This window comes from Camarhynchus parvulus, chromosome 13, assembly GCF_901933205.1.
Source record: "Camarhynchus parvulus chromosome 13, STF_HiC, whole genome shotgun sequence".
Taxonomy (NCBI): Eukaryota; Metazoa; Chordata; class Aves; order Passeriformes; family Thraupidae; genus Camarhynchus; species Camarhynchus parvulus.
This window is the reverse complement of record NC_044583.1, coordinates 2,452,408-2,478,793: the sequence shown is the minus strand read 5'-3', so window position 1 is coordinate 2,478,793 and position 26,386 is coordinate 2,452,408. Positions and strand designations below refer to the sequence as shown.

Sequence of the window (26,386 nt, the reverse complement as noted above, 5' to 3'; positions counted from 1 at the left end):
GAGCTTTACAGGATGGAATTCAAAGTCTTGGACATAAATGACAACTCCCCCAGCTTCCCCTTAAGTGAATATCATATGAACATGCCGGAGTTCCTGTCACCTGGGGCACGGTTTACACTCCCCAACGCCCAGGATCTGGATGAAGGTGCTAACAGTGTCCAGAATTATACTCTGAGCCCTGATGAACATTTCTATCTGGAAATGCAGATACGCGGGGATGCGAGTAAATATCCTGAATTGGTGCTGAAGAAAGCCTTAGACAGGGAGCAGCAAGCCACTCACAGACTTGTGCTTACAGCCAAAGATGGTGGGAACCCTCCAAAGTCTGGTGATGTCCCGGTCATTGTGACTGTGCTGGATTCCAATGACAATGCACCAGAATTTGAGCACTCGGTCTACAGGGCGAGTATCTTGGAGAACTCCCCCAGTGGCACTTTGGTAGTCCAAGTGCACGCCACGGACTTGGATGAAGGTCCAAATGGAGAGGTCAGGTATTCCTTTAGCAATACAACTTCTGCTGACTTACAGCGAATGTTCTCAATTCACCCACACACTGGGGAGGTGACAGTCAATGGCGTTTTAGCTGTTCAGAGACCCCTTCTCGAGATGCTGATTGAGGCAAGGGACAATGGGGCATTTGGCATGTCCAGCACAGCTAAGCTGCTGGTGGAAATCACAGATGTGAACAATCATGGCCCAGAGATTACAATTACATCCCTTTCCAGTCCCATTCCTGAAGATGCTGTTCCTGGCACAGTGATAGCTCTGCTGAGTATTTTGGATAAGGATCCTGGGGAGAATGGGCAAGTAACCTGTCAGATCTCTGAAAACCTTCCCTTCCAGTTAAAGCCTTCCCTTCAAAACTACTACAGCCTTGTCACCAGTGGGCTTCTGGACAGAGAGCTGATCAGTGAGTACAACATCACCATTACTGCCACGGACCTGGGTTCTCCTCCTCTCACCACTCAGAAGACTGTTTGGGTGCAGATTTCTGATGTGAATGATAACCCTCCTGTCTTCGGTGCTGACGCATTCGATGTGTTCATGGAGGAGAACAATCCACTTGGTGCTTTTCTCTACCAGGTCTCGGCATCTGACCCTGATATAGGCGAGAATGGACGGGTCTCTTACACGCTCAGGAATTCCACAGTTGCAGGCAGTGCCCTGACCAGCTTTTTGTCTATGAACTTGGCCAATGGGAGCATCTATGCAAAACGTGCCTTTGATTTTGAGCAGCTTAGGAGCTTCCATTTTCAAGTGGAAGCCAAGGACAATGGGTCACCAGCCTTGAGTGCTGCCACAACAGTGAATGTTTACATCTCAGACCAGAATGACAATGCCCCGGCCATCTTGTACCCCACCAGCCAGAACGGCTCAGTAGCTGTGGAAGTTGTGCCCCGCCTGGCTGATGAGGACTACCTGGTGACCAAAGTGGTGGCAGATGATGAGGACAATGCACAGAACGCGTGGCTTTCCTATCACCTTGCCCATTCCTCCGACTCCACCCTGTTCCAGCTGTCACCGCACACCGGCGAGCTGCGCACCACGCGCTCCATGCGCTCCACCGATTTCCTCAAGCACAAGGTGGTGGTGGTGGTGCGGGACCACGGTGATCCACCACTCTCCTCCACCGTCACGGTGGGCATCCTGCTGGCTGACACCCTGCCCCAGGCACTGCCCGACTTCGATGACAGTGGGGAGCCACCACCACTGCTCAATGCCACCAACATCTACTTGATCGTTTCCCTTGCCTGTGTCTCGTTCATCTTCGCGGCATTCATCTTCTTCCTCGCCATCACCCGTCTCTGCCGGTGCCGGACTTGCTGCTGCAGTGGCTGCTGCTGCCCAGCTGAGGACTATAAAAAGTATTGCTACAGTGTGCACATGCTGCCCAGCTCCCACCTCCCACCGGACATGCTGGAGGTCACTGGTGTGGGCAAACTCACTCACACCTACCTGTACAGGGCATCTGTAGGTCTTGGGCCTGGTAACAGCAGCATTCCCAATGGAGATGCTGGGAATGTTCCTGGTGGCTCAAGGTTACAAGTGCCAGGACCCTGCATCCAAGTGCAGCAGGTCCAAAGTGACCGGTTGAGCGCTGTCCTCGTGGTAAGTGCTTCTTCCTTTCACTTGTTTTCTCCCAGGCATGTGCCTGCTCAGTACATACTGAGGGAATTTGCAGGAAAACAGCCATCAATTCATGGCACCTGGTGGAAATTTCAGTTTCTTTTATGTATTTCCTAAAGCCAAGAATCTTTTGGCTGAAATATTTTCATGGGATGACAGAAGAGATTTTTTTTCTGTTGTAAACATTAAGGACCTTCAGACACAACTGAAGGTAAAGGTGTAAGTGAAAACAAAATACCTTGCAAGCGAAGCCATTGTCTTCAGAGAGCTAAGTTGGGACATGATACAAGTCCATGCAAGTTTCTAATCAATGGGTGGTTCTAAGATACACTGTGTAGAGTCTGTGATTTTATTTTTTTAATTTTTTTTTACCCCTGCCTTGACATTCCAGAGATTTTTTTTTTTTTATTGAGGGGAGTAGTTTGTTGAGCCAAGATGTGGTTTGCAATGCCTAAGGTGACTCTGTGGTGGAATAGCTGTAATTCCATATCCAGAATCTCTTTAGCAAGTGTGACTTGGAGTGCTCATCTCACTTTCCAAGCAATCCATAGGTTTCGTCGACCTAAACCAATTCTCTTCTGAGCCTCTGACCAAGCTGGTTTCTTCTCAGCAGTGTGATGAGTGATTTTGCAGGAGAAAATATCCTCCTGTGATCACAGTGTAGGGTCACAAGGTGGGCTGTGTCTGCAGGCCTAATCTGCTGGGTGTTGCTTCATTACTCGTCCAAGATTCAGATGTCTTATATCTATTTTTAATAGGTCCTGTGAGTCATCTTTATATTTTTATGAAGCTTTGACATGTTTTGACTGTCAAATTCCTTGGTGTGCATAGCAGTAACCAACCACTGTTGGGTCTGTCCAGGCCAGTACTCTGTCTGGTAGGAGCTGCTCCAGATGTTTCCAAGGGAAATGTAAGAACTAAGGTTAGACAGACATGGTGCAATCTGCTTTCTGCTGTTGTTATTTTTTTCTAGCTTACAAATATTAGAGGCTGTCCTAAATCTGTAGCCATTATATTTATTTTCACCTTTGAAATCTTTATTGTACCTTTAAATATATGTAAATGCCCAGCTCCTTTTTGAACCTTGATGTAAGGGTAGCCTCAATAACTTCTTTCTACAATCAAATATACATTCAACTACATAACATTTTGGTTTATAACTCTTCAATTTCCAAGTAGTGAATTTTGGTAAACTTTCCCTCCTAGATAAATTCCAAATTTGCTCTTCACTATGCAATTAGTACATCATGCCTTCCCTTATTTACGTGCTGACCAGATTTGATTTACACATGATAGTTTTCCTAGCATTTAATCAGTCATAATTAGTTTTAAATTCTGTTCTCTGTAGTAGCAGAGGGTTGCAGATGTTGTGGGTTTCTCACTGTTCAAAGAGGGCTGTGTGGAATATCTAGATCTTGCAAAAACAGAAGAGTTGATGTCCTTCTTGAAGAAACTGTAGAGCCTAGGAAAATAGCAGTTTGCAGTATATAAAGAATCTGTATCTAATGCATTGCATACTTTGGAAATATCATTGATTATTTGAGGATCTGAAAAACGAACAAAAAAAAGAGTTAGAACCTTTGTTATGGGGGAGGTGAAAAGTGTTTTGGCGATATGTTGACTCAGAAGGTGTCTGCGAGAGCCCTGACAGTGTCTGGGGGGTGTAACTTTGGCTGGAGAGTAGTTCATAATTGCAAAACTAATAATAGTGATGACATATATATAACACAAAACCACTCAACAAACTGTCACAACTCATTTCTTTGTTCCAGTTGAGCAAGATCTGGAAACTCAGGTTACCAATACATTAAAGAACCAAATATTAATAAAAATACCCAAGTATCCCTAATCTCCATAATCAGAACAACTGTATTGTGTCTCATTGCATCTTGCTGTATTTCAATCATTCAGGTGAATTTTTAAACTTGTGACATCAGACACCTTTTTGCAGTGTTTGATATTGGGCAAAATAAATCCCAGGTGTCATCTTTGGCAATTTTATTTCCTTGGCTTCTAATACTCAGAGACGGACAACCATAGATATTGCTTATGTGGAAAGTCCAAAGGCTTTACATTAATTGAGCTGAGTAGGGGAGAAGAGGCAGAGACTGCAAAAATCCACAGACCCTTGAAACCAAAATCATTCTTATTAATATGGTTATTATTAATTTGGTGCTGATCATTCTAGTGGCATTTGAGCTTTAGAATTAACTACATACATATAAATAAATAAATAAATAAATAAATATATGTATCAACCATGAGAAATTTTGGTTAAAAAATTTAGAATTTAAATTTGGATGTTGACTAAATGCAGCCTGTAAGTGTTGTCAGACTGATTCATTTGGAATTAAAAATATAAACCTACATGACCCTTTGAGATTCTGAGGAGGAGTGATTGTATTGCTCCCTAGGAATACAAATGTAAGAAAAAGAAAGCAACAAATATTTAAAAGGCATTAGGAGCAACTTCATAGTTATCATTCAAAGCACTGAAAAGTATTTAAAAATTACAATTTTAGCAGAAGCTAAATAGACCTGATTTTTATTTGGCTGGTTTTTTTAATTGAGAAAGCGATTACAATTTTAGGATAGAAAAAGGGCTGCATACATGAACATTTATTGAATTTCCAGAAATAAGGTGTATTTTCAAAATATAAGTTGATTTCTTTAATTTTGTTCTGCCTTTGCTACCGAATTAAACAGTAGGCTTGAATGATTTTACACATGCAGACACATGAGAGCCATTTATGCTTTTATGTTTTCTATTTGGGTTAGAGCTATGAATAGCTCTGTGTATGGCCATAAGAGCCATAGAGTAAACTGCAATTGTATCTTTTCCAGTATTTTGTTGTGTCTTTCTGCAGCATGGCATAAATGGCAGCTAAGTGAAGAGCTGGGCACGCTGCTGTGCTGTGTGAGATACAAAGGCAGGAGTGATTACTAAAGTAAGCAGTGGTTCCCTGACTGATTTCTGGGATTGTCATGTAGCCATGGATTGCTCCAGTTCTTTTGTTTGCTTGTGTTGGCCATTGTGCTGCACAAAAGGCCTGTGAGATATTTCTACATTCAGAGCACAGTGACCTCTCTGTGACTTGGCATTCAATATTTAGGTTATACCCAAAAATAGATGCAAACCTTGCAATGGAGAATTTTTCTCGCTCAACTGTAATGGGAGTGGAATAATTTTGCACAACATGGCATGCATTTCCTGTGACAAAAATGGATCCACTTCCATTGAGACAGGCTGGCAATTGAGGCTGAACTGCTGCAGGCTAAGCATCAGTGGCTTCCTCACACAAGTGAAGAGCAGATGTGTGTCAAGCCCTCCCTGTGGCTCATTCTGATGGGAACAACACAGCAAGTGTAAGAGTGAAGCACCTTCCCAATTCCTCCTGTCACTGCTAATAACAACCTGTCCAGAACCAGCAGTCTCATGTCCACGTTACAAGAATTCAGTTTTTAGGGAGATTTCTTGGCTATGAAAGTTATTCTTGGGGTCAGGCCTAGAAAATCCTAGAAGGAGCAGTGATCAAAGCAAATTCACCAAGGAAAAATGCCTCCTTCTGACTTTTCTTGTCTGTTGCCTGCCTTGGAGTGTTATTTTTAGAGGTAGGGGAAGGGAGAGTGACAGGAGGAGTTGGTTGAAACAAAGGGCTTGAGGGGATGTGGAGAGTAATATGATTGTATTTGGAGATGGATAAGGGAAAGGAAGGATGGGGTTGAATGGTGACATGGGCTGAAGAAGGGTAATCCCTGTATGAAAGCATAACACAAGAAAACATCATTTAGAACAAGTCCAGTCCTTTCCTGTATAAGTCACAATTTAATCTTAAATATTTAAATTCAAATATTTACATTTTAATTGTAAAAATAATAATTTTAATTACAAAATTCACTAGACTGTGCCCATTATTCTTGTTGGAAAGTAATTCCTCTAAGGCTTTGAAAAGCTCTTCTGACATCCTGCCAACTGTTCTTTACTATGAGTTTGTAGACTTTTGATTTTGTGCCAGCAATTCCCTTTTAGTATGAGCAGTTCTTTCCCTCTTTGCATCTTGCTTTATCCATGGCTTAGAAAGCAATCAGATCCTTTCTTAGCCTTTGTTTTACCAAGCTAAACAAGTTGATCTCTTCCAGTCTTTTTTCCTATGGTCACCTCTGCACTTATCTGGTTATGCTGATTTTCCTTCTCAGCATCAGTTTTTAATTTTTGGATATATATTTCTTGCTTTTATTGCAAATATGTGACCAGAATTACATATGTTTCAGAGAAAGGACTTCTTATGTAGATAGGAATATTTCCTTGCCCAGCTCATAGGGAATACATCACCTGATTCCTCTGGGGAGGCCAATTACCTCTTCCATAGTTTTAAAAAGTTGATTAATCAGTCACATAGGTGTTATTGCAGAACTTCTTTGGGGGTAGAGGTGCATGGGTAAAGGTTAATTCCCATGATGGTTCTTCTGCTTAAATTCATCCGTCTAAATGCTGGATGTTTGAGCCTTAGATGCTAAAAAGTCTAGCTGCTCAGAACAAATCATCCTGTTCATCTTTGTTTTATATATATGTATGTCTAGGTTTAGACAAAGCCTACAGACAGCACTGAGAGTAAATGAATAACCTTTATCTTAACAGATATCCAGATTTTGAAGTGAATGATTCCATATGATTGTCCTCTAGAACTATTGTTAGATAGCCCAACTTCTTGGGCCTTAAACTTTTCAATGCTGCACCGTATTCAATGTTTTACTAAAATCAGAATAGATAAGATGAATTTCAGTTTGTTTGTATTGAAGAGAATTGAAAACCAATCCAGCAAACTGTTGTCTTTGATAAATCTATGAGTATTTTCCTTCTTTTTCAGTGTACCTTCATTTCTTTTTTAGTCTTTCCTCCAAATTTGCATCCAAACAAACAGGATAATGTGCTTGTGGTCACACAGGCTGGATTTCACCATTTTAAATTAATGTCTGCAGCTGTTTTTCTTCAATGTGATTATTCTACTTCAGGCTTGACAGGTTTATATTTTAAAAAAATCCAAAAAACTAAGCCAAAACAAATTGTCTTCACTCCTATGCTTCTAGGGGATCATTGGTCCATGTGTGCCATATTTTTGTACCAATGCCTTGTGCATCCTCTGCTTCCCATTGGAGACAAGCTGCTGGGTTTTAGTGTGGATTAACTGTGTTAATTTCTGGGGTTACAGCTTGCTGGTTTCAAAATAACAAAAGGAGTTGTGACTTGCTAAAGATTATTTAAAATTGCAATTAATCAAAAGAGTGGCGACAAAATCCAGCACCCAAACTAAAAAGGGGGCATGCAGGCACATGGGAATGAAGGTATTTAATTAAGAATTTGTAAGGCAAAGAACAGGCAGGGCAATAGCTCAAAGATTTGGTGCTATCAGAGGCATTTGGAGAATAAAAGCAAATTTGACCAATAAGGCAACTGGAAGTTAAATATCGTAGAAAGAAGGTATTAAAAAAAAAAGAGAGATAAAAAAGAAAAAAAAAAAAGGAGGTTTGAAGCCTCTAGTCTTTGAGCAGTCTCTCTAAGGAAAATGAACATATCTTTGTTCTTTGGATTCTTTCTTCTCCAAAGGAATAATTTTAATATTTTGATGTGTTAGTTCCTCCATCTCCCCCATGACTGGTCCCAGCCTGATGGGTCTTGACACTGTTTTTAGTGGCTTTTTACTTCTCTCTTACTCTGCAAAAGTCAAACATCTTTGCCCCACCAGCCTGCAAAATCAAAGTTTATGATGTTCCCTCACAAAACCCGAAGGAACTGATTCCAAAAGGTTCTGTGCTGTTACTTCTCAACCTTTTCCAATTCCTTTGTTGGGGTCAGAAGCAAGGGAGCCGGGAAGCCTTACAGCTGAGTGGGCTTTTCATCTTTTGAACTACACAGCTGTTTGCTCTGTGTCCTGGGAATGTGTTTTAGACAGCTTTTAGGTTCTGCTTTGTAGTCAAAAAATATGTGGAGATTGGTGCAATATCCTTCTGGTCAAAGCAGTTTTCATTAGATGATATTAATTTGCAGGATTGTGATCATAGTTGTAGTATGAAGAGGTTTCCATAAAAGCCAGAATTCAGTCTTTCAGCTTTGTGATTTCAAGAAAAGACAGATGTGGAGCCACTGGAACAGGTCAGTGGTGGCCCTCTAAGATAGCAAAGGGCCTGAAGCATTTCTCATGTGTGGAAGGACAGAGAGGTGGGACTTTTTAGCCAAGAGAAGAGGAGAGAGGGCTGTTGGGGTGGGGGCACCTTATACTGTATGAAAATAGATCCAGGCCCTTTTCTTCTCTAAATAGTGAGAAGAAAAGAGGAGGGTGCTCTGACTAAGCTGAAGTAATTTGTTTTGTTTGTTGGGGTTTTTCCCACTGTGAGGATGCTGAGCACTGGCGCAGGTTGCCCAGGGAGACTGTGAAGTCTTCATCCTTGCAGATATTCAAAACCCATCTGAACATGGTCCCAGACAACCTGCTTGGCTTGATCCTGCTTAGGAAGTGGGGCTGGACCAGCCAATCTCCAGAGATCCCTTCCAGCCTCAGCCAGTCTGTGATTCTGTGTTGTTCTGAATGGAGAAGTTGACTCAGTTTTCTTCTTTGTAGAACACTAATCTTGCGGAATATGGCCTGTGTCAATTCTATGATTTATATATCTATTCCTCCAAGTGAATCCTTCGCTTGTTTGGGTTTGTTTTATTGCTGTGTGCATGTTTTGTTTTGTTTTGTTTTTAATTGAACAATCACAAATACCTAAAGATAATCAATCTCTAAAGCTATTTATTTTCAATATCATACTGGTTGGAAGGAGATTTGGTGGAAAAAGGAAATTATTCTTTCCCTGCAGTCAGAGGAGATATAACTGCTACCTTGTCTCACCTTTTTGGGGCTGGTGAAGTAAAATCACCCCAGCAAATGACTTGTGCAGTCAAAGTTGCCAGCTGGAATACCTTCAAAGGATCTGGGGTTGTTGGTTTAGGACTGCAATTTGCACTTTCATCTTTGTTTTAATCGTATTATATATTTGTCTAGGGATTAGAATTAGCAAGTTCCTGTCTTCTCCTTTACAGCACTGTGCTTCTCTACAGGGCATTTCACCTCTTTAATGCCTTTCACCTTATTTAAAATTACTAGAGGAAAAATTAACCTGAGCTAATACAGGACATGGAAAGATGCCAGCTTGATCGTGGTCAGAATAGAGCTGCAGAATACAAATGTGCACTGAAAAATATTATCACTTTGGAGATCTTAGTCTGGTGGGGCCCTGTACCACTGTCATGTCATGTTTTATGGAAAAAGGTTTTCTTACTCAGCCTGCTTAAAGAGGATCCAGATGCTTTTGAATAAAATCCAAACCCATCAAGCTGTCACCATTCTATGGATTAATAGCTCATCACCAAGTGTTTATCTTCTTTTTTGTTTGTATTCTCATTTAGGGTAGGAGGGAAATGTGGGTAATGGAGGTAATTGAGGTTCCTGGAAAACTTGTAAAACTGACAGTATTGGATTAAACTTGATTGGATGGGGGGAAAAATGAAACATAGTGGCTGGCCAGGTAATTTAAAAAGCCAAAGATTAGTTGAAATGTCCCTACTCCCTCCTAACAGTTTCTGTAGAACAGAGATTGTGTTAGAACACAAGTAGAACGAGGATGGAGTTACAAGAGCTACAATTTTGTTGTAGGTTTTTTTCCCCTCTGAAAATGCTGACACATTTTTTCTCCTTTGTAAAAAAATATATTGGCTCTAAATTCATCAGAGTCTTAGAGTAAGTGTTTTATGTGTGCAGTCTGGAAAATCTCCATAATTTGTGGCCATTCCAAACACATTAACACTCTCAAACAGATGTATATTGCATTATCTCATAACTTATTGCATCTCTGTACCCAGAGTTTCCAGTCACCTCAAAGGTAGCAGAGTTATTCTATTTATCAACCTTAATGCTGTATATTTAGACTGTTCCAAGTTTATCTTTGGCTACTGCTAATGCTCAATCCAGGTTTGCCTCCAATAAAGGTGGTGAAATTTTATACATAAAACTGTTCTGCCTGAAAACCACTTTTTAGTTACTATTATAAATAGTGATGAGTCACTTAATATCATGCATTTTTAATGTAGTAATAATTCTTCCAAAAGGATTGTTTTTCTAAATGCTTTAACAGAGAAAAAATGGACCAGCAGCAATTACTGTCAGCAGTAGCATCTTATATCCAAAGATCCAATCTAAATTTGCTTCCAGGACCAAATCTATATTGTTTATAGGGGGATATTTTGCTTAAACCAAAGGATGGATTAATGTGCCATCTCCCACCTCAGTAACAGGTGAAAGGAAATTCAACAGTATGAGCAGCTTTAAAATGGTTCTATTTTATTTAACAAAAGCAATTGCAGTTGGTGGTCTTGGAGCCATAGACTTGTGTATTTCCAGCTCTGTCCACTGATGAATGAACAAAACCTTTTCAGCATTTTAGGCTGTGTTCGTACCATTACTTCCTACAAAAATGGTCCGAGAAACCCTGCCATCACAGGAACCCTCAGGTGTCCCAGGGTGCTGATGGGTGGGACCTGGGCATTACCTGTTAGACAGGTTTGACTGCACACTTTGGTTATTTCTCAGACTGGCTACTCCGAGCCCCAATGTCCAACCTGGCTTTGGACACTTCCAGGGATCCAGGGCAGCCACAGCTTCTCTGTGAGGGCCTCCCCACCCTCCCAGGGAACAATTCCTTCCCAATATCCCATCCATCCCTGCCCTCTGGCAGTGGGAGCCATTCCCCCTTGTTCTGTAACTCCATTCTTTTGCACAGTCTCTCTCTGGTTTCCTTTTAGACTCCCTCAGGTACTGGAAGGTTGCAGTGAGGTCACCCTGAAGCTTCTCTTCTCTAGGCTGAGCAATCCCAATTCTCTCAGCCTTTCCTCATAGGAGAGGTGCTCCATCCAGGAGCAGAGAGGGCATCCTTCCCCTGCACTGGGCATTGCTGAGGGCACACCCTGAGTGCTGTGCCCAGCTCTGGCCCCTCAGTTTGGGAAGGACCTTGGGACACTGAGCACGTCCAGAGGGGACAAGGAGGCTGGAGAGGGGCTGGGAATCCAAACCCCTGAGGGAGCTGGGGGTGCTCAGCCTGGAGAAAAGGAGACTCAGGGCTGCCCTCATCACTCTGCACAGCTCCTGAAAGGTGCCTGTGCTCAGCTGGGGCTGGGCTCTTTCTCCAGCAGCACTGACACAACCAGAGCACACAGCCTCAAGCTGCACCAAGGGAAATACAGGTTGGATAGCAGGGAAAAGTTTTTCACAGAAAGGGTGATAAAGTTCTGGAATGGCTGCCCAGGGAGGTGGTGCAGTCCCCATCCCTGGGTGTGTTTAACAAAGCCTGGATGTGGCACTGGGTGCCAGGGTTTAGTTGAGGTATTGGGGCTGGATTGGACTCAATGATCTTTAAGGTCTCTTCCAATCTGGTCCTTTTGTGAATTCTGTGAATCCCTCTGATCAGTTGGTGGCCTCCTCTGGACTCACTCCAACAGGTCCTTGACCTTCCTGTTGTGGGGACCTAAGGGCTGGAGGCAGCTCTGCAGCTGGGGTCTCACCAGAGCCAAAAAGAGAGGTACAATCCCTTCCTTTGACCTGCTGCCCGCACTGCTTTTGATGTGCAATGTGTCTGATCTTTCCTTTCAATGTCTTGCTGAAGTGTCTTTTGGAAAAAGCACTTGGTATTTGTTGTGAAGTGGTCTTTGTGTCATGTTTGATAGCCATTAAGAGCTGCTAAGGTTGGCTGCGTTGCAAACTTTTGAGAAATTATTGTTCAATCTACTTGGTAGAGCTGGAAAGTTCAGCTGCCTGAGTCCTGCCAGCAGAGAGCCCTGATCCAGCCAAGAGCTGGCAGGACCTTCTGGTAATTGCAGTTGTATGATTGTGGCCCAGACCAAAACTGAGCCTGGGACTGGAACTGAGGACAGGAGATTTGGAGGGGAAAAAAAACCCCAAAAGGACCACAGTGGCCAGCTCAGGAGCAGGGTGCAGGGATGTGGAGGGTCCCTAATTTCAGCACAAAGATTTAGAAATGTGAGTTCTGTACATGGGTGCTGTTGAAGGCAGCACTTTGTGTGCGGCAGCCTGCTTCACAGTGTCCCTAAAAAAATATTCAAGGAGTGTAATAAAGTAAGCTAAGTAAACAAATAAGTATCAGTGATGAGCATAGACAGCTTAACTAATTGCACAATGCAACAGGATAGTAATTAAACAGATGAATCACAATGGAAGAAAATAGATAAAATATTTTATACCTCAGAAATCTAATAACTATTTTCTTCTAATAGTCTCACTATTTTCTTCTGTTAATCCCACTTCTAATACTTCTACCTGAAGTGAAGATGGTGTGTTTCAGAGAGATTCTAGCAAGGCTGAAGATTATACAGGCTTTTGTATTTCAGCACAATAAAAAGACCAGAAAATAAGTAATCAGTGTTAAAATTTGGCAGAGTTCCCATTGTGGGTGAATTTAGGTGCCAGAATTCTTGAATGAAGGATTAAAGGAGACTGAAAATCTTTGTGAAAATACAATGTCAAGACTGTTCCCAGTGTGTGTACAGCAGAAAGATACCTATGGTATTCGTGGTTAAAAGATCAAGTAGCCAGATGAAAGCAATATGGATTGGTTTGTATCTCCCTGTCTTTCAAAACCTCTTTTTTTTTCTAGGTTTTTGTTTTGTCCTCCCCTGTGCTTGTCCCTTTTTTCTTAGCTTCTCCTGAGGTCAAGTTCCCACTGTCAGAAATCTTTTCACCTTTTGCTCTGATTTAAAATCCATAAACCTCTGAGAGAGGGACCAGACCCAGTCTCCTGTTCTGGCTGAACCAGCAGACAGAACCACACTGCTTTTTGTGTTCCTATAAACCCTGACTTTGACTGTCTCTGTTTCCATAGAAATGCTCCTCTGACCTCCATGGTAATGGCTTGGGGGGATATGTCCTTCTCAGTGAAGTGGATTTGAAGGCCTCTAAACTCTGTCTTTAACCACTATTCAGAGTGATAAAGAAACCCAGGAGGTACACTGGTGTAGCTGAACATGATTTTAGTTTTTTTCTAACCACGTGTGTAGTAGTAGTTGGTATTCCAAATGCACAATCCTAAAATCTGTCTCCAAAGAGCACAGTTTGCAAGGAATATCAAATGCAAGGAGTCATGCTGAGACACTGCAGCTTTATCTGCTTGTGGAGGACAATGTTTTGATTAGTACAAGGAGAGGGGATTGATTTCAGAGGGTACATTTGATATCATCATCCCTGCTTATCACTCAAAGTCTCACATGTCCTGCTGTGGTTTCTCTGTTCGACGATGGGAGGAATTTGCTGAGCTCAGCTGAGCTGTTAAAAGCTGGAAGCCTGGTGTCATTTGAGGTGTTCCAGGGCTAGCAGATGTGTTCTGTAAGGTTGGGAGATCTGTGCCTTTGTGGGAGGAGCGGTTGAGGACCAGGCAGGACACCCTGTTGTTGGGAAAGGTGAAACAGGAAAGCCTTATAAATATGATTGTCAGGCAAAAGATTTTGAGAATATAGAAACTATAAGTGAGATTGAAATGAAAGCAAGCTTTGAGATCCCTCAGTTACTGAACAACTGGAAAACAATGGTGTGGCCAGCTGAAGGTAATCCCCTTTTCATGGAACAACACCCTCTGCTTGCATACAGGTCCAAGGGTCAGAGCAGACCCTACAGCTTGGCAGAAGGGCCCAAAGAGGAGTTTTTAGGGTTTAAAATGTAACACAATGTGGTAATGTAGTGATTCTTATAGGCTGTATGTAAATGCTGTAGGATTTGTATCTTGTACTAGATTGGTTAGTGAGAATAAGAATATTCAGCACAGAAGAAGACTTATTGTATTGTAAAGGGAACCTGCCTCTCTTACCCTTTTTACTCTCTTACCCTCTCATCCTCTCTCCCCCTCTCTTCTCTCAGCCTGCTCTGAGCTGTGGCTGGCAGCTCCCAGCAGGGCCCTGCACCCAGGCCCTTTGCAATAAACCCCAAGTTCCTGACCTGGCTGCAGAGATCTCTGTTCTGACCGTCCTACCCCCCCAACACTCCTACACCCTGTCCTCCGCATCCCACAGCCTCTGCCTCTGTACCAGGAACTCCTACAAACAGTGTGGGTTTCCCTCAGTACACAAAAATGTTTGGCTTTGCCACGTGTATGATCCATGGAAAATGCAAAGATAATTCTGTATGAATACTACAGCACTAATTCATGCTAAACACCAGATGTAGTCCAGCTTTTAAAGGAATATTTCATTAGGCCAATCACTCTGATCTATTCAGTAAGGACTTTTGTGCTCAAGGAAACAAATATTGAAGTCTTACTAAATTCATACCATAAATATTTTGTGTCAACGAGGTTTTAAGAATTCCAAAGGGAAGTTTGAGAACAGATTTACTTCAAGTTTACTTAAAAATCCCCAAACACTTATCTCCCTTCAGCACCTATTGCAAACAATAAATTATACATGTGCATATGTACCTTATTGCTTGAGAATACCCAAGTATCCTTTACAGCAGTGCTTTAAACCTTGCTGCTGTGGCCATTTGAGCCCAGACATTGCTGACATCTTAGGAACCAATTAAGATACTTGCCAAAAGTCATGAAGCCCCTGATGTAACAGTGAACAGAACCCAGCTCCCCTGACTTCCTGCTTTTATGATGTGTGACCAATTTCCTCTGCCTCCACCTTGCTTTTGTCTTCTCTTGATTTCTCTTTTGTCAGTTTAGCTCCAGGGTAGTTTTTCCCCCCTTCTTGTTACTGCATGAGTGCCACTGCTTCTCAAGCCTTCCTCTGAGCTTCTGATCATGATCTGCCCCACCTCATATGTTCCATCTCCCTTTTTCTTTGCCCCCCTTTCCAAGAGCTCTCAGATGCCATAAATCAGAGGTGGATTTGTTGCACTGGTGACTCTGACAGAGCTGTCACAGCAGTGTTGAGGCTGGGCATACAGGTCCTGAACTGGACAGCTGTGATCAGTGGCTTTCTACCATCATCTTAATCCCTTGGCCAGTGTTTCACCCCGAGGTGTGCCTGTCAGCCTGCACAACACAGGATATTTCTCATGCCATGCAGCCAAACACTTTTTTAATACAGTGTTATATTTCCTTAAAGCTGTTCACCGCTACCTCATTCCCTGTCTCTGTGCCCATTCAGGGGATGAGTGCAGAGATGTTGCTGACTGCTCCTATCTCATCTCCCCCCTGCTCTGCTCCTTGCACCCCTCCAGCTGCCTGGAGCTGGTCCTGCTCTCCAGCAGCAATGGCAGCAGTAGTGCTGGAGACAGAGATTCTGAGGAAGGATGCAGGAGCTGGTGTCTGTGTGTAGGTATGGAGGTGGACTTGGAGCAGAGCCCTCATGTAGCTGTGCCTCATCCCTTTCCTAAAGTCTCTCTGGGTTGTAAAAACCAATATTGCTTTTCCTTCTCTGAGCCCCTCCACACAGTGTTGTCGGTGGTTTTGTTTTAACTTGGTTGCTCACAGCATCTTCTGGCATCTGCCTCATCCTTTCAGACTGAACTCTTACCCCTCTCAGGTCTCTGCAAATTGAGTCTTGCACAGAAGAATCTGGAATCATTATGCAGAAAATCAGGATTACAGAAATGAGCGTAAGATCTTGTGGCAGAGAAAAGTGATTTTATTCTGCAAATGCCTGAAGTTTCCCACTCTCACTCATTTTCTTGCTAGATTTTGCACACTCACACCCACATGGTCCCAAGCATCAGTGCCTGGTGGTCACTGGTGACCAGGATCACTTGTGTGCAGTGCTTTGGGACAAGGGACATTGGCTGCCATGGCTCACAGCCTCATTCAGTTGTGACAAGAGACTGATCTGGGACCTGTCATTGATGCCTATTAGCAATGGGCGCTCTCTGGGATCTTTTGCATCATTGTTTCCTTTCACCTTTTATATTCTTAACTAAAATTCTTTAATTTCACAGTTCTCTTGTACTGCCCACTGTGCATCTTAAAGCTTCAGTTCTCTATCTTCTTTACACCTTATTTTAGGTAATTTTTCTCCTCTTCATTCATTTGGATTGAAACCTCATATAGGGTCCTTTGTAGCAATTAATGTGTTGTTTTCCTGTTATTCCTTGTTTTGTATTTTCTTTGTGTGCTTGAACATTTGCACACAGAGTCATACTGCTTTATACTAATCCTAAATAATATTTTTTTTTTGAATCTTTGCATGCAAAAGGAAAGAAAGTAAATGGGTGCAAGTCATAGATTAAAGACAGGAAAAATTCAGATTAGTTACACATAATGATCTCAAACTACTGATAAAATATTCACAAGAAAGGAGGAAGCTAAGTTGTTGCTGGGCCTTTTTTTTTTTTCATAGAGTTATTATCAGATTATTTTGGTACATTATCCGGTACTACTTGGAAGTGCACAGCTGGAATCCAATCCTCTGTGCTGTTCTGATATCCTTATTAAATATGACTGAGATTGAAAAGTGCAGTAAAGGGCATAAAATGGCTGGAGTCTAGATTCCAAGTCAACAGGAAACCAAAAAAAAAGAAAAAATCCCAAGCTTTGGTGTGTCTATTTAAGAGAGAGTTGGGAGCAAGGAGGGTGTGGAATCTCACTGTGTGCCAGCACCCTGCAGAGAAACACAAATATAAACCAAAATCATTTAGCAGAGTGTGTAAGTCAGGGTCAAATGTTGCTCCTGGTTCTGCCGAGTCAGGAAATCAATGAGATGTGTCCTGAGGTCAGATAATATCAGCAGAATCTGCAGTATTAACATTTTGTCCATCATATACGTGGCTATAGGTTATAAATAGTCCAAGAACAGCACAGTTTGGGCAGAAGGATTTTTTTGTAATAGGATTTGAAGTAAAAATCTTCTAAGCTCAGAAATGCCTGCTGAGAATTAGCAAACAAAATGAAATATTTTCCTGCCCTACTTTCCTCGCTTAGCCATTCCTGTGCAGACACATGAAATACAGAAAGCTGTGGAGCAGAGTACTGATCTTATTAAAAAATCCTCACATATTCAGTGTGTTTTATGGAGTCTGTACTCTAATCCCCTCCTGCCTCCTTTATGGCTCTCAGCTGCTCTTTAAAATAGTTGAAGGGGTTTAGTTTTCTATCTGGCTGCATGAGGTGTGGCACATGTATCAGAGCTGCAGGAGAAAGTGCAGCTGAATGTGCAGCTGCAAGGGGGATAAGAGTAGAGGGTTCCTGGGTGTTTGCCCCTGGTGCTCAGCAAAGCCTTTCCCCTTTGTGCTAAAAGCTGGGTGGATTCTGTGATGGAGATTTTCCCCAAGAGGAGAAAAGAGGGGAAGAGGAGACTGAGGGCAGATCTCATAGCAGTCCACAATTTCCTTATGGGGCAGGCACAGATCTCTGCTCTCTGGTGAGTAGGGACAGGAGGTTTAGGAACATTTTCTTCACCCAGGGGGTGGTTGGGTACTGGAATGGGCTCCCAGGGCAGTGCTTGAGGCACCAAACCTGCCAGAATTCAAGGAGTGCTTGGACAACACTCTCAGGCTCAGGGTGGGATTGTTGGGGTGTCCTGTGCAGGGTCAGGAGTTGAACTTTAAAGATCCTTCTGGGTCAGCTCAGGATATTCTGTGATTCTCTTTGTCCTTGGGTCAAGTTTCTTCCTTTTCACCACATAGAGAATTGCAAATCTAAACAATGACCAATCATAAGCCCATGAAAGGCTGGAAGAGGTGCAGAGGTTCACTCCACACCATATCTGGCTGGTCTGTTGTGGCAGGTGTGGTGAAAACACCCTGTACCCAACCCGTGTTTGTGCTGGTGAACTCTGGAAGCCCAGAACATCACCTTCATTGTTCCTCTGGCTGCTCGTCCATTCTACAGCAAGGAATTTCCATGATATATCAACAGCTCTGATTTGATGATGGCTGCAGAAAGCTTGGGACTTCTGTCTGACTGTACCAGCCACAGGTAGAGGTCATAATTTGCTTCACTTCTATATTTCAAAAAGCATAGCTGTAATGATTGAATTTCCTGGCAAAGTTGACATTGACTTTGTCCAACATCAAGAAAAGAGCAATCAAGCAGTTAATTTTAAAATATAACCTTGAAAGGGGAAGTCATCACTAGACTTTTAAGTCTGATTAAGTAGAACTTGTTCTATTAATTTGAGAAATTTAGGGCTCTGTACAACTCAGTATAAGAGCATTTTGGGTCTGATTTTAGATTGAGGAAGTCTGCCCATCACTTCTGTGCGGCTTTACATATTAACTTCAGGAGCAAGTTGTAACTTGGTGCTGTGTAAGAATATACTGGTGGTTTCAAACAGACTCTTGTAGTTCAGAGCTAACCTCCCATTGAGATTTGGAGTAGAGATGTGGAGAGAGTAGAAAGAAATTGTTCCCTGTGAGCATGGTGAGGCCCTGGCACAGGGTGCCCAGAGAAGCTGTGGCTGCCCCTGGATCCCTGGAAATATCCAAGGCCAGGTTGGATGGGGCTTGGAGCAGCCTGGGATAGGTGAAGGTGTCCCTGCCCATGGCAGGGGCTGGAATTAGAGGAGCTTTAAGGCCCCTTCCTAATCAAACCATTTTAAGTGTCACAGAGAAAGAAAGGACTAGAAAAAAATTTGAGCAACATGAGCACAGCTTAGATGCCTCCATTGTATGATCCAACCATCTTCCAGTTGTGCATCTCAGCTTTCTACTTGTGAATTGGACTGCCTGGGTGGCTGCAGTGAATATGCATTGGAAGGAATTCCTGTGTAGGGAATAAGCACAAAGCACTTAAGTCACATTTAAATTGTCACATGGGACTGAAGTTGCATGTGGGTGTGCTTTGGTGAGAGAATGCACCTGACATTCCAGCCCAGTTAGAGGTTAATAGGTTACTGCCTGCTTCAGCTGGTGCTTTGAAAATACCAGGAGGCAGAGTGGCAGCAGGTGTGAGACTGGTGAGTCTAGGCTAGGCTCTTCCTCTCCCAGTGAAAGGTCTGCAACATTTTAGAGGTGTTAAGGATGGATTAGGCAGGCTTGTAAAAGGAAGTTGCAGTGAAAGCATCTCTGAATAACAAAAGCATGAGTTAACTGTTCAGTACAAGGGGTAATCCTGTTAGTACCTTAGCAGGGCTGCTGCTGAGGAAAGGAGATTTTCACATTGTTGTTTTGTGGCTCTAAACTGAATATGATTGCCCAAATACAGGTCTCAATAAATTAGGCATTGAAATCAAAACTTAAGATATGCTTTTATGACTTAAATTTACCATTCTGTTGCTTGATGTATTTTCACGAACTAAGAGGATTCATGGAGATGTTATTAGGAAATGGAATAAACCTGGAAAAGTCATTAGTCATTAGTGAGCAGGAGAGCAAGAAAGTGCAAATGAAGGTGGAGAAAACTCCAACCTCCCAAAAAGCAAAATCTGATCCAGCACAAGGTGTGCAGGTTACACTTAGGGCATTGACAGTCAATACGTCCAACAGACTCAAAGGCAAATGCAGGACATCATTAAAACAGTGTGGTTTCAAACCTACCAAACTGCCAGTTCCTTGCTAGATCCAAACCAGGTTTAGGTTGTTAACTTCTAAGAGACACTTTAGGAGTGAGCAGGGAGTATAAACAAAGCTAATAGATGTAACTCAGCCTGTGTTTTCAAGAGAGGGAATCCACAGTACTTGGGTACTTGTACAGTCTTTACTAATACAAACCTGATCTATTTTCCCTGTTAAAGAGAGGCGCTGCCAGGCTCTAAAGAAAATGCCTTTGGTCTTTCTCAGCAGTGAAGAAGGTGACTGTTCCTCATATTACTCCTTGCCTGTACTTTTGATTCTTGCCCTCTATTTTTATACCCAGCTCTCCATTTCCATTGGTTCTGTGCCACTGTTTGGTGCTTAGCTTCCTACTTTATCTGAATTGTGTAGACAAAAACAAGGGGAAAGGAGACCTCAGCATACCTTATCAGCATCATTTTGGAACTGAATGTATTTCTTGTATAGCCACAAGGACAAATGCAAAGCTCCTAGGACGCTGAGGGGAGAGAAATATGGAAAATTAACACAAAGGGAGAAAGTGAGTGGACATCCTGTGGCTTATGATGAAGGCACTTCTTAGGGAATTGAGCACAGGAGTGGTCTTTAAAAGGAAAACTAAATTGAGTCCTCAGTTTTCAGGCTAGTGCTTACTCATTTGTGAATTCATATGTACACATTCAATTAAACATTCAGAGAAGTTTCAGGAGGGTCAGAGCTGCCTCATAACCTCATCCCAGAACTCAAACTCTAGAGAGGGACGTGCAGCACATGTGAATATAAGTATGGAGCAAAGCAGTAGCCAGAGCTGAGAAATAAATTAAATTATAATCCCCTGGAAGAAACTTGTTTGACTCCAGTGTGTCTCACAAGTTCACTGAGGTGAAATTTAGTGGTGAGGGCTAGAGAATCACAGCCTGCATGGACAAGTGGTAAAGACTCTGTCTCCAAAGAGAGACAATGGTGATAAAGGAAAAAACCAACCAAAACCTTCAAGAAAAGATTTGGCAGTAGAAGGAACACTTACAGGCTTGGTGGTGACTTTAGGAAGGTGAAAGTTGTTTTGTTGGTGTCCACATTGTTAATGTGCTTCCATTTAGAATGGTACAGCGTGTGACATTATGTGCAATAAATTACAAAAGCATTTTAAAGTCATCAGAAAAGTATAGCAAAAGACAGAATGAGCCAGGCACATCCATCCTTAAAATTTAGACTAGAAGTGAGAAATGATTGAATGTACTCTGGCGAGCAGGAGAGGAAAAGGAATTTTTTTTCCTATGTATCTTTGTGGTTTATATCAACTGAAATTTGTAACACCAAACCCCTCCATACCCCAACCCCAATTTCTTTACGTGACATTTTCTAGAACAAGCAAGTAACATTATTGCAAAGATATTGTGACCTAAATACAAACAGGATTTTTCTGGCTGTTTAGCAGCCTTGGTTCCCATAACAGCAATGTTTTAAATAGCCTGGCTTCAGATGCCTGTGATACAAAAAGAAATTCTCACCAGTTAGATTCCTACCAATGGGAAAGTGGATTTAAGGAAAGCTATGAAAGAACAGTGCCAATCCAGCTGAGCAATTTGGCACAGGATCGGTCTATTTCAAACATGGGAGAGGCAAGATCCAAATGAAAAGATGACTTGTCAACAAGTAATTCCAGTGTGGAAGATGACTGGAGCATAGGAGTGAAGAAATTGAGTGTAGAAATAAGTAGCTCACATTCCCTCAGGGAGGCATTTTGCAGCATTTTTAGGAGAAGTGGGAATCCCACATCCCCAAGAAATTCCATACAGAATGCAGACCTTTATGGTGCCATATGTCCAGGCAGTATCTTCCTGCTCAGACAGTCCTTGAGGCATGGGAAGGCACCAGAAAAAGCCTGTACAGTCCCTTTCAGAGCTGAGGGGTTCCTCACTGAAGTGAGCAGGGTTGCAGAGGATTGCAGGAATCCTAAGAATGAAGTGAAAGATGGGGCTGAACTGAAGAAGTAGCCTGAGTCCCCCTTAAATTACCAAAATATTTTTTTCCATCGACTTCATAGGTACATGGACTAGAAGATGGTTCTCACAGGAAAAAACTGTGTATAAGAAATTGCACAAAGTCATCATTCCCTTACAATTTATTGGTAATGTTTTCCAGTTTGGTTGATGTAATCTGACCTATGACTGATGGATGTTCCTTTCTCTGGACTTGATTTAATTCTAAGTAAGGCAGACAAATTGCAGACACCAAATACAAGCAGGCACATAGAGGAAATTGAGGTTTTTTTTTCCTGGAGAATGACACAAATTACCTGTTTGTTAATGGCTAAACTATGGATTTTGTGGACTTGTCTCTGTATTTTTTGCACACAGTTGTATCAGTAGGCTGAAACCATGTCTGTTTTTATTCAGTCCTCAAGCAATCTCATTGCTACTAAAAAATCTGTGTGCTGTGAGGTACAGAAATCTGAGGTGCAGAAATCTGGAGCCCAGTGCTTGGAGCTGGTGTCTTCCCACCAGTTTAGGAAGGACACTGAGTCATTGAATCAAATATTTAAGGGATAGGAGTTAGTGAAATGACTTACAAAGAAGTGAAATGTCTTTTCAGATGTCAAAACACCTTGGAGTTCTTCAGTTTGCATGTTGTACGTCCACATTTTCCTGGTCTCTAGTATGTGTTTCTCTCTCCTTTTGCTGTATGAGACTCCGGAATAGCAAGAGGAGGGACTCTGCCTGGTGTTCTGCAGTGAAGCAAACTGAACACAAATTTATTGCTGCTCAAGCAAGTTTATGAGATCCTTGTTACAACTTTATAAAAAAAATTACTTGTATAAGTGTGATTTGAAATGGATGAACTTTTCAAGGGCTAAATACCTACAGAGGTGTATCTGTACATAATTGTGTCATTACCAAGACAAAAACCTGCCCAGCCATGTTTCTGTGGCACTGCATCAGGCAGCTACTAATTCAGGAATATCTATATGTAGAACAGTTTCAAGGAAGACTTGCAGAGAAATGTGAGGATTTTCCATACTGAAATAGTTATATTACAGTGCCTGCTGGGGTATATACGTATCAATGTATAACTGCCTTGAGATATACTTGATTTTCTTGTGCAGGACTTGATAAAATCAGTATTCTTTGCTCCACCTGTATGTTTGTATTTGTGCTATTTAATTTAGCCAAGCTAATTAAAGCAGTGCAGGTTTTGAATGTCAGCAAATAGCAGAGGCCTGTGTATATAGATACTGCAGACAAGCAGTACCCAATCACTCCAGGGGTTATCAGCTTTATCAGCTGGCTTTGCTGCAGGGATGAATTCTGATTCTCTTGCTCATGTGCATTGTTCTGAAAACAATTCTGAAAAATGCATACATTTTTCTTTTGTGAGATTTGAAGGTGTTTCAAAATTTTAATGCTTAAATGAAATTTCAAGAAATTACTGAAAAGGAAAACTCTGGGGAAAAAAAAAGAAAACTGGGAAGCCTCTAAACCTTGATTCAATTGAAACTGAAATTACATTTTTCCGTGTCTCAATTTTTGTCTATTACTAGAAAAATCAATATTACTACAGACCAGATCCTGAAGTGTTTTCTCAATTGAAGTTTTTCCTGAATTAAAATCACAACCTGCAGACTGACTCAGCATTAACACTGAAGCTGAGAGAAATAACTAAAATTATTATGACCACTGATGAATTCTATATAGATTTAAAAGGACCTGGGGAACATTTAATCAGAACAGAACACATTTTGCTATATCACTTATCCACTCTGTAGACAGCATTAACTTCATAAAGCAAGGTTTTTGAGAAAGACTGTGACATTTGTGCAGTGCTACTGTAAATAAGCCAAGCTATAGTATAAATTTATACAATGATTATCAGAATAATATTTTATTGGTGCTATAAAACTTACAAAAAAGGAAGAGGTCAGGCAATCCTATATTTTACAATTCTAAAAGTAGGAGAAAAATTTTCTAAGAGTTGAGGTTGAGAAATAAGATTGATGGGAATGAAAATATTATGGAATATGTGTATTATCTCTGTTCAGTTCTATGTTCTGTGGTGCTTTGCAAAACTCTAGCTGGGCACAGTCTCAGCTGCCCACTGAGACACAGGGTGAGAGAAAAGATGAACCAAGGCAATGTGTAAACAGTGAGGTGAGCCAGGATTGGGGGTTCATCAGCCCCTCCTTGTTAAATACACTGGAGCAGAGGCTGAATGTCTGTCACAGGTAACTCACTGAGGGCCAGGCACAGTGGGAAAGGTTCCTTGCTGGCATTAAACCCCCTGGGTGTGTGATTGATGTGTTTCATTCACAGACAGTTAAATCAGTTTATGCTAGAAAGCTGTTGCCTACAGAGATGAGATTGATCTTCCATCACCTCCCAGCCATGGGCATTGCTCATTTCCTGGAGAGTTTTCACAAACAATTCTTTAAGGCAGGGCCTTAGATGTTGCCAGTTTTGCTGGAGCTTTTGGCTGTTTATTGTTGTTCTGTAAGTTTGTTAGAGGACTCTGGGGGTGAACACCTGCAGCTGTGGGGCAGAGGTGATCTCTGGACTGTCTGGTGAAATTAATGTGTGATTTTTGAAAAACTGAGGGTGTCTCTCTTCAGGCTTCTGTCTTACATGATGGCAGCAAGTTGGTTTGACACATGGCTGTATAGTCCATGTATGTTAGTGCTGCTATAACTTTTATTTTTATTGCATTCAGCAGGGTATTAGGTTCTTTGATGGGTGGGGCTTTTGTTGTTTGGCACGTTTTTTTTTTGGTGAGACTGTCAAGATGTTTTGCTCTGAATCTGTGAATATTGTGATCTTGAAGGTGGGTACCTAGCCAAAAAATTGAAGTTAATTTTTTTCTAAGTGTTTGGCTCCTGGCAACTGGTTGAAATGGGCAATTTTCCAGTTATTCTAGGCATTTGGCATCTCTAGCTGCTCTTGTTGGTCTGCACAGACCTACATTTATCCTACTTAAAAAATAAAACAGGGTTGGGTGCTGTCCTGGGGTGACAGGACACATCCTTCAGAGGTTCTCTCCCAAATTTGCCCTAAGCCAGGACAGGCGGTTTGACAGCAGTAATTGCAGATACTGGGATACTGGGCACACCGGAATAAATATATGAGGGCAAATAATTGAGCCACAAAGATGGGCTGAGAATAAAGGAACCATCAGTCAAAATGGAGTAATGTTGTCTCTTCTGGTAGTGGTGGCCACAGATAAAAGCTGATAGATTGGTAGCAGTTCTTGGTGGTGCTGAGTCAGAGTGAGGGCAGTTGTGCTCTGAGGTTTGTGCATCAGTGTTTGAGTAAAAACATTAGAGAGATTTATAGTGTTCTCATGGTGAGGGGTGCCCGGCCAACAAAGGACAATGAAAGAGCTTTTAGCTGAATGTTGGGGTCACCTCTCCCTTTGACAGACCAGCCCAATCCAGAGAGGGTTTTTTGGATGTTCCAAAAGTCTTTATGGGGAAAGAAAGGGAAAAAAAAAACAGGGAAAGAAACACTTGTAGGGAAAGAGTTTCTGCATTGGGTAGTAGGTGCAACATAGCTGCACCTACCTGGAGGACTACAGCCTATGGTTTGTCTCATCAAACCTCTCGCCTTAGTGACTTAGGTGGTTTAAGTTTATTGTCTTTGCTGGGACTTTTGACATTGGGGTAAAACTCATTGCAGGTGCAGCCTCTCCACCCCCACTGCTGAGTTTGTTCAATTTCATGACTGTTTTTTGTCAGTCCTCTGTCGCAAGGGGAGAGGAGGAAAAAACTGGAACTGGAAAACAGATCATGTTCCACCTTCTCTGCAGCTGCACCTGATCACCTTGAGCCTGTGTATTGCATTGGATGAGAAACTGAGGCTCGCCTTAAATGCTCGTAACTCATGGGTGTGACTTGCAGAATTCTCTCAGCCGAGCAGAGCTGGCAAGCGGCTCAGGGGTGCCCATAGATGTTGGGCAGGGGGATGGTGCTGCAGCGAGGATGAATCGCCGATGGAGCAGAGGGGCAGGTCTCCAAGAAAGAGGTCGTCAAACCCACTGCAGCAGCACACTAAACGGCACCAGACCTGGCTGGAAGCCCATTTTTTTCGGAGCTCTGCGCTGATTTAACCCTCTCAAGCGGACGGACTTCAGCGCCGCAGCAGCAGCAGGTCCACAAGCGAACGCCGCTGTCAGCACCCCCAGCCGCCTCCCCGCGCCCCCAGAGCTTCAGCAGCGAGGCCGGGGCGGAGACGAGGAGCGGCGGGGACGGCACGGGAGCCGCGCCCCTCCAGGCTCGGCGGCCACCGGCGCCGGGGGTCCCGGAGCTCCGGGGGCCGCAACACGTGGGCGCGGGCGGCGGGGCCGGGCGGGGCGCGGGGGCGGCGCCGGCCGTGCCGCTGTTCCCGGCCCAGGTGCTGAACCGGCGCCAGCCGCGGCTTAGCGTCCACCCCCGCCTCCTCCCGCGCAGCAGCTGGAGAACGAGAAAGCGGATCCGGCAAGTCCCGGTCCCTCCTCCTTCCTCCTCCTCCTCATCCTCCTGAGAGCCGCCGGAGGGGAGAGGTCGGAGCCGCCGCTTCGCGCAACCGGCGAGCATGGAGCGGGCGGCGGCGGGGCCGGGGGCGGCCGGCGGCTGCTGCTCGCCGCTTGCATGAGGCGGCCGGGCGGCGGCGGGGAGTGAGGCCGGGCCGGGGCCGGGCTCGGCGGCTCCGGGCTCCGGCTGCTCCCGTAGGCGCCCCCGCCCCGGCCATGGCGGCGGTGCTGGGCCCGCTGCTGCTGCTGGGGCTGTG

The 26,386-nt window shown here is 43.1% G+C and overlaps 1 protein-coding gene across 1 annotated transcript; it reads left to right on the top strand.

Annotated features, from left to right (window-relative positions):
• Positions 1-81: 81 nt before the first annotated feature.
• LOC115908829 (protocadherin alpha-C1-like) lies at positions 82-26,277 on the top strand. The gene is made up of 3 exons (XM_030957692.1): positions 82-1,987; positions 25,752-26,011; positions 26,068-26,277. Exons 1-3 carry the CDS (start codon positions 82-84, stop codon positions 26,275-26,277), a joined length of 2,376 nt encoding a protein of 791 aa, XP_030813552.1.
• The last annotated feature ends 109 nt before the right edge of the window (positions 26,278-26,386 follow it).